The sequence below is a fragment of the Lonchura striata genome, chromosome 4, assembly GCF_050655825.1.
Source record: "Lonchura striata isolate lonStrDom1 chromosome 4, ASM5065582v1, whole genome shotgun sequence".
NCBI classification, from domain to species: domain Eukaryota; kingdom Metazoa; phylum Chordata; class Aves; order Passeriformes; family Estrildidae; genus Lonchura; species Lonchura striata.
In genome coordinates this window covers 63,261,432-63,276,135 of record NC_140706.1, presented here as the reverse complement: position 1 = coordinate 63,276,135, position 14,704 = coordinate 63,261,432, and the positions used below count along the sequence as shown (strand labels likewise).

Genomic DNA, 14,704 nt, shown 5'->3' with positions numbered 1-14,704 from the left:
GGATATTATTAAGGGCTTTCAGTGCCTTGTCTCGTGTCACTTTATCTTCTTAAATGAGCAAAAACAGGGTGAAAGCATTCTGCAGTTACACAAATAGGTAAGCTCAGATTCGTGATTTTGATCCTGCCCTTCTCTTTTCCTTTGCCTGGTGTCAGAGCTTTCCTGTTGCACAGTATAAGCTCCTCAACAGAGATTAGGCCTTTGGGTTTTTTGTTTTGTAGGGAGGAAAAAGAAAACACTCTGGACAAATATTTTAATTCTCTGTGACACATTAAATGGGAAGAATTGCATTATCCTGGCTGGTTGGTAGCAGCAAGCTGGTTTGCCACCAAATTTATTGCGATTGAACAGTCTTCCAGCAGCAAGAGATAAAAACTCAGTTTTGTACGTTCCTGTCCAATGTAGAAGTATTAAAGGGACCGGTACTTATTTATTTAGCTCTTCTGAAAATCTGAGTGGTTTTAAGTACTAAATTAAGTGTGAAGCAGACAGTTACATAATATCCACACTTTACAAATGGGGCTAATCCCAGTTCAGAAAGGTTGGCTGTGCTTGACCATGTAGCATCATTACCAGAAGGAGAAATAATGAATTCTTTGAGTTCCTTGAGTTTAGCTCTGTATTATGGGTTTCAGGCACTTCAATCTGTTTGGTTATAAGAGCAGAGGTTATTAAGTGCATGCTGCTTAAATAATTTAACTCTGTTACCTCTGCTACTTTTCTCTCTGTGCTTACAATCCGTTCTTCTACGTGAGTGCATATTAATTTGAGTTGTATTGGGCCAGATTTCTTTTAAATCAGATTATAAAACTGTGAAATACAAAATTATGATCAGGAAATGGTATTCAGCATCAGATTGTCCTTAATAAAAAGTTTTTGGATTTGAACTTCTACATTTGTTCCATCAGTTTGAAGATCCTGGTCTTTTTAATTAGGCAGGCTTTTATCAGAGAGTTATAGGCAAGGACTTAAGAATACTGGATCAGCTCAGAATTGAGTACACCAACATGATGGTTCGTGCTTTTTACTTGGCTCTAGTCAGAAATACTTCATGTTCTACTTCACAGTCTGTGTCTTTGGTCAGTATTGCCCAACTGTTCCCCCGTTTCATCAGTACATTGAGGCATTTTTTTGGAGCATCTGATTTTGAAATTGGGAAAGAACTGTCCGTGTAAAAAACATTTCATGTCCTTTTCTTTTTAAGGAAGTTGCTATGCAGCACTACTAATGAATAAATAAATTTTATCTTATCTGCATGGTCTCTCAGAAGCACTGTGTAGAAGTTAAGATACAGTACAAAACCTCTGTGTTTACCTTACTTGTTGTTACTTGATTATTCCCAATACTTCAGTGATAACAGTAATAGAGCACTTCATATGCAAAACCCCTGGGGTAGAGATTTGCAAACTTCTGGTGTTTGTTGCCAAGTTTATTCTTTACAAAGCATTCTCACCCATTGCTGGGAGTACCACACCTGAGTCTGTACCAGTCCTTTTCCATTTTGTGCTGTAGGGCAGCTTTCTAACATAACCAGACTTAAACTTTTCATTTGGTTTATTCATATGGCTTCTTGGTGTACCACTTGAAGGCAATTGCCTTTTTTAATATTAACACTTTGTCAGATAGACTTTAATGAAAGCTTAGGGCTACTACACGTTATTGATCATATTTATTTAAAATAGACGGCATGACCTGGAACATTTGCATAGTTTGGTCAAGTTGGCTAAAGAAAATCCTTGTTTTTGAAGGGGATATGTGTTACTGTCTGTAGGGAGATGATTGGTATTTTCATGCTATGGTCATTTCTGGTGGAGGTTGGATTGTGCCTTGGTTGGGGGGCAGTATGAAGGCTGGAAATTTAGGAAGAAAATCCTACTGTGTCTGCAGGGTCGGAGTGGTGGGGTTTGGTACAGACAGATGGAGGGAGACCGCTAGGGAGCAAGTTTAACAAATACACTGTTAAAAAAGATTCTCGGGGCATCTCAAGTGGGGGATGCACATTGGGTAGAAGACCTCCCAAGAGCACCATAGGAGTGGAGACTCCCAAGAATCATTATTTCCAAAGAAATGTTGTGACTAAGGAGGATTTAATTTCTCTGAGGGTACTTCAACTTGTATCTGAAACATGACTCTTCTCCTTTCATACTAAATATACCTCAAATATGTATTTTTTTTTAATCAAACCAGTTAGTAGTAATGATCAGTTACAATATTTGTTGATGCACTTTTTAGCCTTTTTGTACAGCTTTTACGTTTGCCTCCAATATATTTATTACTTGCATGCAGTGTTTTCTTTGTTTCTGGTTTGGTGCTTAAGCCCTTAGTGTGAGCCCCAGCTAGACTTCAAAATCGCCTTCAGCAACTTGCTAATGCTTGTGGCATTAACCTTTCTGCAGGGGGTTGTGATGTTTATTTATAAAATTCCAGTTTTCCAATTACAAATAGAATATTATTAAGAGAGTCTTCTTTTTGCCAATTAGGTCAAAGTCCTAAAATTTTAAGACCTAAACCACATGGTTTAGAGCGAACTGATTCACAAACCATAGGTGACTTTACAACAAGAAGAAAGGGTATGTACTTTAGCACTGTATGTATATGGAGCTTTATAAAAATAAGTGAACCAAAAATTAAGAAAATTGTACTTTTAGAATAACTCTGGCATATTCTTTTCTGCTATAGTCTAAGGTCATGAATGCATTTTCCATGCCAAGCAACTAGTTTCCTGTATAAGGAATTAAAGATTTTCTGGCTTGAACAGTGCATGGAAACTTTTCTTTGATATTAACATGAATGTTCTGATCTCTTAAGTTGTAGCTGTTCATATTTTGTATATTTATTTAGAGGGAAGTATATAATAACTTGTAAATTGTATATAGTAACTTGTAAGCTACTTGAAACTTTTGTTACGCAATAACCTGAAATCACAATTCACTTAGGTCTCTTGAAATGAAGCAAAATACTGATATTTGATCATACACTAGTACAGACATCTATTTATGCACCTTAAAGAGGATTGCAATTAATTTGATGGGCTTTATTGAAGATGCTGAGTTTGTGCCTTACATAGTCACAAGAAGTAGAGAAAATTATGAACAACATTAAAAATCTCAGAAAAATATCACTAATTACCTTTGGGTTTTGAAGTCCATTGCAACAGGATGAAGTACTTCTGCTGTTCTTGGTGGGCTTTGGACAAAGTCCTGGCTCTGTCTGCTGCAGCAGTACCTCGCCCACTGTTTATTCCTGCCAGGTTGTCTCAGACCTTTACAGAGGACCTGAGCCAATCTGATCAATTTTTGTGTCAGTCGTGCTTTAATATCATCTTGCCTATGTCGCATTCAGTTCTGTCATTATGTGCCTGACACTTGATCTTAGTGAACCTGCCAAGAGGCAGAAAACTCATGGTGAGTGTGGGCACAAGGAGAGAAAGGGCTGTTTTTATGATGATATTGCATTCTGTTTTCTAAAAACAGCTTTAGGGAGGATAAAGTTGACAGCAGTTCGACTATGTGATTTTTTTTTTCCAAAAGCCTTTTTATACTTGGGTTTTTTTCTAATGTTTAGGAAGGGTGAGACGTATAAGCTGGAGGGAGGGATAAAGTGTGTCTTGCTAACAGCCTACTCATGGTTCTGTTCTGAAAATGGAGTTTTAAAATGGCACTTTTTTTGAGAGCAGTGTTACCTGTCGTGAGTGGCACTTTGCTCTGCTGGACTGTGGATGAGCTCTGAAGTGAGCCAGGCTCCTCCTGCTGTTTGCTCACTTTTGCAGACCTTAGTCTTAGCTGCAGGTTCTGCCCACTTGTGGAGCTATGAAACCTCACCAGTAAGGGCACAAGTACACAGCGAGGGCAGAGTTTGCATATTAACAGCTGGCTCTGAACCAAGAAAAGTCCCCAGAGCTGGCTCTGCTGAAACAGCCCATCAGCCCTGCCTTGGCTTGCCAGCTCAACAAGTCATCAAGGCAGAATGAGGACAGAACATGATGTTGCCCCTTTCAAAACAGAATTACTACCTAAGCTGCAAAATTCTGAAGTTGCAGTGGGTTTTTTAAATTTTATATTTTAATTTTTTAATTGATGTTTCCTCTCATTACCTGAAAAGATTAAAAACATAAGTTAATATATCATGTCTTTCTGAAAATTGAAGTGTCTCCCTTTCCTTACTAGTATTTACTATTTGAAAGATAGAGGTTTTTTCTGTATTTAGGCTGTAAAAAGCTATATAAAGTTGTTTAGGAAAGTTCTGTGCTTTACAGTTGTCTGTTTCTTACATAGCAAAACCAGCTCCACTAGAAATAAAACCTCTGCCTGAGTGGGAAGAATTACAAGCTCCAGTTAGATCTCCTATCACCAGAAGCTTTGCACGAGAGTAAGTTTCTTGGATTTTCCACATTCAGATTAATCATTTTGGTGACAGAAGTGTTAATAAATGTGTGTACATCTGTATCATATCTTTAGCTTGTTTGTTGCTTGAAGTTTCCCTTGGAAGAGTGTGAGTCTGTGTGTGTGTTTGTCCATTGAAATAAACTGTGTCTGTGTGAAATTTTGTTTTGTGATATTAAATATAAGGGACTGTGTATAACCAAAAAATGTGACACTAGTAAACTTGAATGAAAATTTCAGCTCTAACATGCTTATTTTTGTTGTTTACCAGGAGGTTTAAGATATTGCAGATGTATTGTTTGTAAAATAATTCCTGGTAATTAGCTCCTCCAGGTTTCCCGTGTCTCCCAGACCGGATTCAGTTCATAGCACAACTTCCAGCAGTGACTCGCACGACAGTGAAGAGAATTATGTATCCATGAACCCAAATCAGTCCACTGACGACCCAGTATGTAAAATCTTCGTCTTAACTACTCTCTTCCTGTGCAGTCCTTACTTTTAAATCATGCAAACACACATCCTTCACTCAGAATCACTCCCTTTATACTTCTACAGAATCAACAGAATCATAAAAAAATCTCCATAGCAAAGCTGTAATTTTGGCAGGATTTCACTGAAGAAGTTAAGAGCATAAAGGAAATGGTTGATACATACCTATTATATAAAACAGTATACAACATGACTTTTTTCTCCTTCTTTCCTAGAATCTGTCCCCTCTTTGTAATTTCTTGTAATTTCTGAATACCAGTTCAGTATTATGACATGAAGGGAAGTAAACTGTCCTAGGACCTCTGAGACATGCTTAAACTGTATTAAAAAGACATCTTCCAGGAAATGTAGAAGGAACGGAGGAAAAAGCTATTGATACTTGTTGTATACATTCTACAAAAACTGAACCATGTGTATGTTAAGTGTCTTTCAAAGAAGATAGAAGGAGTCTTTGTGTATTGAGTGTCTGTATTTTTTTCCCCTTTGGGGGAGAATTTTCTCAGATAATGAAGCTTCAGATACTTAGCATGGAGTGCAGCTAGTTAGGAAAAGTTAATGATGCACACTGTGGTTTTTCTTTGGTGAGGGGAAGGAGAGAGAGAAAAAGACCCAATAGCAGTAGTTTTAAGGAAGACAAAAGCAGTAGACCTAGGCCGAAACTAAAATGTGGTTTAGAATATGCATAAAACACCAGAGGAAACCTGTATCTTCAGCTATGCTTTTTGTCTAGTGTAGAATCATGGACCAGTTTGGATTGAAAGGGACCTTAAAGATCATCTTGTTCCAACCTCCCATGCCATGGGCAGGGACAGTCTACTAGACTGGGTTGTTCAAAGCCCCATGCAGTCAGTTCAGTGCACTCATATGTTTGGGTTCTTAGTAGGGGATACAGCAGTATTTTTCATCTTTAAATCATTTATGTATGACCTCCTTTGGGGAGGGTCTGTCTAGCACCCTTTTTGTTCTGTTTGTGTGTCTGCCTTCTTATATGGCATATGCTGGCCCAGCTCACTGCCCCTGGACTCTCCTCTCGCAATGCTGTTCACTTTCCTGTCCCGTGCTACTCTGGATCCCCTCCCAGTCTCCTCCAGTGTCCCTGCCCCACAGCTCACCACTGCTGCCTCTGGATGCTACATCCCAGGTCCCCCTTGTGCCATTCCCTGTGGGAGCGGGCGGGATGCAGGCTCCAGAGCCTGCGAAGTGCCCCAAGCTGTACCTTGTGCCGTGCCTGTTGTGCTTCCCAGGGGAAAAGCACTGAGCACGGGGGAACTGCTGATGTTAAATCTTAGCTCCTCTCTTGCAAGGGCCGTTGGTAAGTAATGGGTGATGTCCCATTTCAGAGGTGCGTCCCATATTACACCAGAGATTAGCCCCAAAGTACCCAAAGTTCTCCCTGCACAGAATCGCAGTTCAACCCAGGTGTTTCTGTTGATTCTTAAGGCTGTTCCAGGGGCTTAACTTCCATACCAAGATGGTACAATTAATGCTCCAGCTCATTAATATCCTCTGTTTGCTTGCACCAGTCCTATTTTAAGGTTATTCTACAAATTTCCTTTCTGTTTCATTTGCGTGTATTTAAAGTATCTGTTTTCTAATGCATATGTTCTGCCTGCCTAGTTTGTTTGAAATAAGAGATTATTTTTTTGTTTAATGAGTAACAGCTTTTTAAATTTATGCTGGAAACATTGATAAAGAATCCAATTTTTTTATCTTTAATACACAGAAATTTGTTCTGAGAATTTGAGAAACAAAAATGAACTTCGTATCAGTTGTTTGTGTTTGTCCATGTTACCACTTAATGTTAAAAGAGTTGGACAGTAGAGATATAATGGATAACTTAAATTTTAAAAGTCTGGTCCATTTGGCCTTAGCCCATAAAATATTTTATTTCCTAAAGAACCAGAACATTTCCAGCTTTCTCACAGACTTCGTTTTCAAATTTGACTTTTTTGAGAATTTTTACTTGTTCCAACTCTATCTTAGCAAGGAGTCCATATTTTTTAATCTTTTTCTGTCATCAGCTTTGAAGCATCTTGTTTGTACATGTCATACTTATGTTATATTTAATAAAATCAGCAATATTCTGCTTTTTCTTTCAAGTTGCTCTCAGCCTTACCCCTCTGTCTTTCCTTCTGCCTTCCTCTTCATTTTTTGCTGACTGCTGCCCTCTGTCTTCCTGTTTTTTCTTTATCTTTTAGAGAAGAGTCCTTCTATTGTACTGTTCCTATAACACCTGTTAAGAGGGAGGGATCAGGCTGGGAGAGGACAGAGGAGGTGAGGTTGTAAAAGTCTGGGCTAATTGAAATTTAGGTATATATAATGCAACTTAATTTCAGGCAGCCCTACACATATTTTCCAAAGTATTAATATATTAATCTTGTCAATTGAACAATACTCTTTGATTTTCACCTTAATCGTGATGACTTTTAAATGAAATGTAAAAGTTTAGATTTTAGCTTTGCCACTTCTGTAAAGCAGAAATTATTGTAGGTATTTAACAACAATTGAGGGAAATAGAAAAGTTTGTGCTTAAGTAATGCTAAATTTGAGATATAATAACTACATTTAAAAAGAATAAAACTTGATCTGTTCTTTTTTCATTATATGAAGAGGTCATTAAGTGGAAAGCACAGATGGGTTTGGTGGCAGCCTTAAATTCGGGAGGGTGGTTTTCAGGTTTTTTCCTCCCACTGGGTTTTTACTCTGTCCCATTTTTGACATAGAATGTATTCCTTTGCCATACAGGGTCAATGAAATTTGCATGATTTAAGTGATTGCAAGAGTCTCAGTAATTTCCTTATTTTGGCAGTTTATAGTAAGCATATTTGATAATGTGGACCACTAGTTTGTACATTTGTAGATGAAGTTGTTTATATTATGATTTCAGAATTTGTTTGGAAGCAATAGCCTTGATGGAGGAAGCAGCCCTATGGTAAAACCTAAAGGAGATAAACAAGTGGAATATTTAGATCTGGACCTAGATTCGGGAAAGTCTACCCCACCTCGTAAGGTAAGCAGATGTTCAGCTCTTGCTGTTGTGCCATCAGGAGTTCAAAATTGCCTTCAGCAAGATCTCTTAGTGGTCATTTCTCAAATGATTAGTGGATAGACAGTGTTGGACCTTTCAGAGAAACCAGTGCTTGTTCTGTGTCTGGGACACCTACTTGCTTTTTTGTTGTTAATTTACTTGAACTTGTTTCTCACCGTTCCCAGAAGAAGAACAGTGGCTCAGGCAGCAGCGTGGCAGACGAGAGGGTTGATTACGTTGTGGTGGACCAGCAGAAAACGCTGGCCCTGAAGAGCACGCGAGAGGCATGGACTGATGGCAGACAGTCTACGGAGTCCGAGACACCCACGAAAAGTGTGAAGTGAAAACACTGCTTTGTCTTTGAAGAATGGAGAGAACTGAATTTTGAAGAATCACAGAACCATAATGGTAGTGTCAGCTGTACAGTACCTGATTCCCTGGGGTGGGAATCAGTTCCTCACCAAATAGGTTGGAAGCCAAGAGACACTTCGAATATATCAAAGGAACTTTAAGATCATGAATTGGCTCTGTGGTGTCTGGAAAAATCACAGCCTGTAAATAACCTGTAAAATAATATCACTTAGCTTTCAGAAAATCTTTTGTTCTGTAGTTAACACATTTGTGGTATTACAGTGTTTATGCACTTTCTCAGTTACAATGTTGGTTCAGGTATTCACAGTTAGTGTACCTTAATGTCTAATTCATCTGGAGAATTCTTTTTTCCTTACACTACTATTCCTCACAATTTTAGGTTAATTAAGCTACATGTAGATATGGAAATTAATATTTGGACTTCATTTTAACAACTCAAAATTTATTTTGCAGAAATACTTTCACAATTGAATAATCTACTTGAAATGCCAAGAGACAACTATTAGTTACATACTTGTTTATATTTAATACATACAAGATTATTTGGAAGTCTACAGGTTACCTTCCTAACAAAAAATTGCTGTGAGTTAATAATAATGAACTGTACTGGGTTTAGACCTAAAATCCTGGCTTATATGTTAGTTGTTAGTGGTGGAACTTCTATTGTATTTTATTAATGACAGTGTTCTGTGTTCAGTGGGTGAAGATTCTGCAGGGTGGGATCTTACACTTTCAAAGACTGAATAATTAAATGTCAAGTAAGCCTGCAAACCACTGATGGCATGCAGTAATATTGTGATCTCACACTTATTAACAAGAAATAACCTTTATATTATTTACAGAAGGTAGAGTATATAAATCAGGTACGTACCAAGCACTGTTGTGCTAATACACTGATCAGGTTTAGACAATGAGCTTTAGTTTTGTACTGTTTAGAAGTTCTAATGTCAGTTTTCAGTACAAGATTAATGGGACAATTTGACTTTCACTTTTTGTAGTGCTAGCAAAATACTGTGATTTTGAATTAGACATTAATTCAAATGGAAATACTATGTTTTAACACCATAGTGCCCTTCTTATGAGCTCTATTTTACTTTAATCTCCTGCTTGGCCTTATATTTAAATCCCTATGCAACTGATATTTTATATCTCTGTTTTTAAAAATTAGATAATATACGTGAATGATCCCCTTGTAAACCACTTGTTGCTCTTTCCTGGTACAGGATTTTAAACTCTGTATACTGTGATCCTTTATTTTACTATGCCGGTTCCAAATAATAATCTGCCTTTGTTTAGAAACAGTTTTTTGTTATTTGGAAGAAGATAGAATTCTTTAAATACATGAATGAGTTAGGTCTAGATAGAAAACTTACTAACACTTTTGTTTTATACAAATGTTCTCAATTAAGTGGTTGGTTTCATTTTATTGCCCAGTTGGGTTTTTTTTGTCCAGATCATTTAAAAGTTGCGTTTAAAGCTGCATTGTTTTCTGGCATGTTGGCCTTCATATTGTGCCTAATCTACCATTGGTTGTTTCTCTCCCCTAACAGACACAATTTACAGTATGTAAATTTTATTATTCTTAACAAAGGTTCTTTTAAAAATAGTAATATTTTGATGCTTTGAATGTTCATTTTAAAAAAGAAACTAAACACAGTGCATTTTGAGGTGAATTTTAAATAAATCAAGTTGTTCTGTTTTGGTGTGTAAAATGTGTAACCTGTCCTGTAAAGCAGCAAATGGATGTCAGTGTGTCTGGGAAGGTGCCTGGATACCAACCACATTTTTTCAGAATTGTAGATGTACAGCTAGAACAATTTTTAACTTGGATCTCTGATTTCAAACCGTGTGCCAAGAAGCCAAATAATGTGAATTCTCACTCTTTTGGGAGTCAGGAAAAAATCAGTCTCCTAAGCCATCCTTCTCTTGCTGAGCTTGTGGTAGAAAATGAGTTTGCTCTAAGTTTGCTGATATCAGTCCTTGATTTACAGATTACATTTACTCTTTCTTCATTTAAAATTTGGCAGGATTCACAACATTATTTGTTATTATGATTGAGAATCCACTCTTAATTTCTAGGCTTTTCCCTTTTCTTTTGTGAAGGAAAACAGGAGTTTCCACACTGTACAGACAGTGTAACATTTTCTAAGTAGCAGTCTACAAATTCTCTTTAATTAGATTTCTAAGCAGTTTTCTCCCCCATATTCCAGTATTACATTTTCCATACTGCCATGCTGTCCATGGTATGTTCAGAATCAGAGGTGTGATATTAACATTTGATGCTTCGGATATTAACCTTTGATATTAACCAGTGAAACTACACGGGCTTCACAGTGCAGATCTGTCTCAGCTCTTGGATGGTCTAAGGATGTGAATATAAAATTGAAAATGTGGCTCCTGAAGTTGTAGGTGATAGAAAGCAAGTGGAACTGATATCAGCCCTGTGTCACTTCCAGTTACTGGCTTTGTGAGGACATTCTAGTTGGAGGCAAGCTGATGGAAACTCTAGTAGATAGTGGTGCAGAAGTAGCTTGTCAATGTTGTTTCTCAAGTGTTCTTTTTTCAGATAGGTAAGTTTTCTCTTGTTTCACTTAAACACTATATTACCAGTTGCAGATACAGTTTTCATTGCTGTATGTGTAATTATAAATTGCAAATATATATGTGCAATATGTCTTTTACAAATACACAACATCTTGCTCTTGAAAATCAGAAGAAAACTTGGAGCCTTGTACACTAAGATTGACTTGAGAGGTGATTTGATATAATTTCTTGGTGTGATCTGAGCATTTCTTTATGTGCTGAGTACCAATAGCCACACTTTTACACACTGTGATATAATCACTATTACCTCATGAAGTACAGGTGCAAACACAGCTGCTCTGTTCCACTAGAACTTTGTAATGTGACATAGAAAAAGGTGAAAATGTGGTCATTGGTCTTTTTTCTTTACTGATATTTGTATTTATGTAAAAAATAATAACCATTCATGTGTGACAATTGTGACATAGTGCCACACCTAGGAGTACAGACAAATTACAGTATGGCTGTTTTGATTAAGTAGTTTACAATTTATTACTTCTTGTAGCTAATTAGGGAGTCATGGGCACCTCTGTAGCTTTTACAGCGCACTTATAAGCCAAGCAAGATTTTTATCACAGTGAAATTTAAGTTTAGCTATTACTGCAGCAGTACATTTTTGTGTCTGTGTGTGTATACATGTGTAGTATTCTTGCAAAAGTACTTTGGAAACTTAGCAGCCCCAGAGAAAAGTTCCATTCCCTCCTTAGCATTTAGTTTGTATCATGAAAAGTGAATGGATGTTTCTTTGCTCAAGGAGAAGGTACTGCCATACAATATCAGTGGGCAATTTGGACAGCAGTAGTGTCACTTCATCTGTTGAAATATTTTATACCTGTAGTTCTTAAGAAGCTCAGCACTATCCACAGATGAACTTAAATTTCGAGATTATTCTCCATATTTCCTAGATCTGCTCTTGATCTCTGTATATTGCACCTAACTGCTTCTTAAATGTTAATTTCTTGTGGTTTGTTTTATTTCTTGGGGATACTAATATGGCCATGACCACAAAAAAAAGTGTTTGTCCAGCAATTAGTGTAATAAGTGTCCCACAAAAACATTGTATTGATTGTGTGTAGATGAAACCAAATCCCAAGCAATGAGGTTTCTGGATTTTGCCCTAACTGAACAAACATTTTGAGTTCAGCTCTCAGCCTGACAAGGTGCAGAGTGGGATACAAACAAAAGGTTTTGAGAGGGTTATGAACAATATCCTTGACATTTTAAGTTTTCCAGAATATGTTTATGGTTCCACAGCCCTGATGTTAATTTTCAGTAGCAAAAGTGGGAGGAGAACAGGTATTGGATGCATGACCAGTTGAAAGGTTTTTGCCATCTCATTGTTAAGTAAACAGAACTAGACAGTTCTGGTGCCAATTATTTTTTCTAGATGCTCTAGAAAAGAAAATTTCCATGTTTCATTTTAAGGGGATGATCTGTTTTCTTCAGCTTTTTTATAAGAAGCAGGTTAGCTAAAGTGGACAGTTGTGTAATCTGCTGTGCACACACACAAAATGTTTAACTTTAATATATGCTAAAATGGAATAGAATAAAATCCTGTACAGTTTAGAACATAAAGCACCAAGTTGGCAAAATGGAGACTTTCAAAGTTTTCCTGCAATTATAAAGCCAGTAGTAATGTAGTAATGATCATGATTTGCTCTTGAAAATTCTCCCAGGATCTCTCATCATTGTCAAGCCTTTTCCTGGAAAGTTGTATCTGCAGTGAAATAAAAAGAAAATGTGTATCACATTTTCAGAAAGGCCAATCCTAATAAGATTTTAATAAATGCTGTTTGAGGTCCTGGGTTTAATGTGTGTGGGGGGCTTGCACAAGGTACCCAGACAGCTTGATTGTTTCAGTCGGAAGGCCAGAAGAGGAGGAAAATATAAATATGCCTTATTTTCCCTGAATTCCTACCAGACTTCAAAATATGTACATTTTCATATTTTTATATGCTTTTTAGGGAATATACTTTAGAGGAAACAATCGCTACTTGCTTCTGTGCATTGGTGCTGGTTTTTGCACAATTATAAACTGTGCAGACTACCTTAAGGTTTAAGGGTTTTTTCTTTCTATTTTGTGTTAAGAGGTGAAGGATGCAGGCCTGGGAGTTTAGGGATGCCTCAGACTGGCCTGCTAGTGCACCTCAGAATCTGGAGTTAATTGCATCAAAACAGTGATTCAACCCTCTGCTGATAATAATACCTATAAATCATGGTGTGTATATTTAACTATTTTTTTAAATTGATCATAATTGAAACCCAAATGCTGGAAACAAATAGTGTTCAGAGGTAAGGTCCCCAGTTAGGCACAGAACAGCATGTGAAAAGGCATTATGTGTAACAGGGCTCAAATTCCCCAGGCACACAAATCCTTTTAGGATCTTTTGGTTTAGAATTTATATTCAAGGCACCACTCTCCTCTTTAAGTAAGTGAAAGCTACAAGAACTTTTTCAAAATCTAATTTCTACTCAATTACGTAAATATAAGTTTAGAAATTGAATTTGAAAAACACACCTTGTGTTATAACTATGTTTTTTTCCTCCATAAATGAAAGAAGTGATAATTCTTAAGACATTTTTGCGTTTAGTTCTACTCACTAACAGCCCAATATGAGGAAGCACAAAATAAACTTAACCCTTGAACTTTATAAAAAGAAGGAAAAAAGTAAAGAGCCACTTAGGACCAGGATTTAGCCTCTGATCTCCTCATGTGGTGCAGCTGCCCCCAATTCCAGTGCTCAGTTTAAAAGCTGGGACACAAATCCTGTGGCCAGTACCAGGGAAGCACCAACAAGCTCTGAAAAAGTGGTTTACTTTAAAACAGTATCAAGAGTTGAAGCAAAAATTTAGTCTTTGAGAGTGTTGGTGGGTTTGTTTCCTCTGTGTAAAATGAATAGGATAATATTTAGGATTGTGATGCAAGTATACTCAGTGCTGCCCTTTAGGAGCTGTGCTGATGTCACTATGAATACTACTGTTCACCCCAGTTTTTTGGGTTTTGTGGTCTGTATTTTTTGTACAGCATTTGGTATACCAGGAGAAGGGCTGTCTTTAAAGTGTGGGATGAAGAATCAGAAAACGTTGGCTCCCGATAACATTTTAAGTTTAAATTTCCAATGGATAGTTCTAAGATCTTGAGATTTTCCTTTAGTAGGCGCATTGTGTATAAGGATGGAAACTTGAAATTAAGTAAGCAGTTATTGTTCTGTAAATGGAATGGTATTCTGCATTAAAAAAACAAACAAACAATTTTTTAAATTACATTATCTAAAATTATCCATTCTGTACACACAATGTCAGACTTTTCTCATAGTAATTTTTATCTCCAGCAACATAATGATCTGAATAAATGCTGTTACGTTTTCTCCAGGAAACTTAGTTCTTTGGTGAAGTCTTACTTTGATTTCCTGTGTCTTTCTGACATGAATTTTTTCCCAGCTATTCTCTTTAATTGAAGGAGGGTTGAAAACCAATTACTTTTATAAAAGCTGCTCTGTTTTTTGTAAGCAAGCAGAAGGTTTTTTTTAATGTAGCAAATCTCTGTTGTGATTCAGAATAATCACTATTGCAGAAAGGAATTCAGACGAGGTATACAAAGCAGTAACTCCAAAGCAGTGAGTATAGGCTAATACAAAAAGCATATTCATGTCTAAAACCAAAGGCTCAGGAAATACACGTGACAGAAAACAACCACAGCCCACAGTACACATGAGGGTCCACCATTTTTGCAATAAAAGCTGTATTGGAATGCTGTGTGTCCTGTGTATTCTGATACTATAGTTACAGGTAAGTAGATACTTATCAATGTTAACTGTCAAGGTGTTTTTCAAAGTCTTTAATAGAGTAT

General features: G+C 36.9%; 1 protein-coding gene across 17 annotated transcripts in view; it reads left to right on the top strand.

The window, feature by feature from the left end:
- GAB1 (GRB2 associated binding protein 1) overlaps window positions 1–9,983 on the top strand; it is a 96,430-nt gene extending 86,447 nt beyond the window's left edge. For 9 of the 17 annotated variants that reach the window (XM_021526504.3, XM_077783028.2, XM_085578219.1 and 6 more), the window contains 5 exons: window positions 2,481–2,570; window positions 4,275–4,368; window positions 4,707–4,830; window positions 7,759–7,881; window positions 8,085–9,983. In XM_021526504.3, coding sequence (XP_021382179.2) covers window positions 2,481–2,570; window positions 4,275–4,368; window positions 4,707–4,830; window positions 7,759–7,881; window positions 8,085–8,243 — 590 coding nt within the window. In that variant the 3' untranslated portion in view covers window positions 8,244–9,983. Of the gene's footprint in view, window positions 1–2,480; window positions 2,571–4,274; window positions 4,369–4,706; window positions 4,831–7,069; window positions 7,146–7,758; window positions 7,882–8,084 lie in introns of all 17 variants that reach the window. The other 8 variants (XM_021526507.3, XM_085578222.1, XM_085578221.1 and 5 more) reach the window with 5 other exon arrangements.
- Window positions 9,984–14,704: the final 4,721 nt, after the last annotated feature.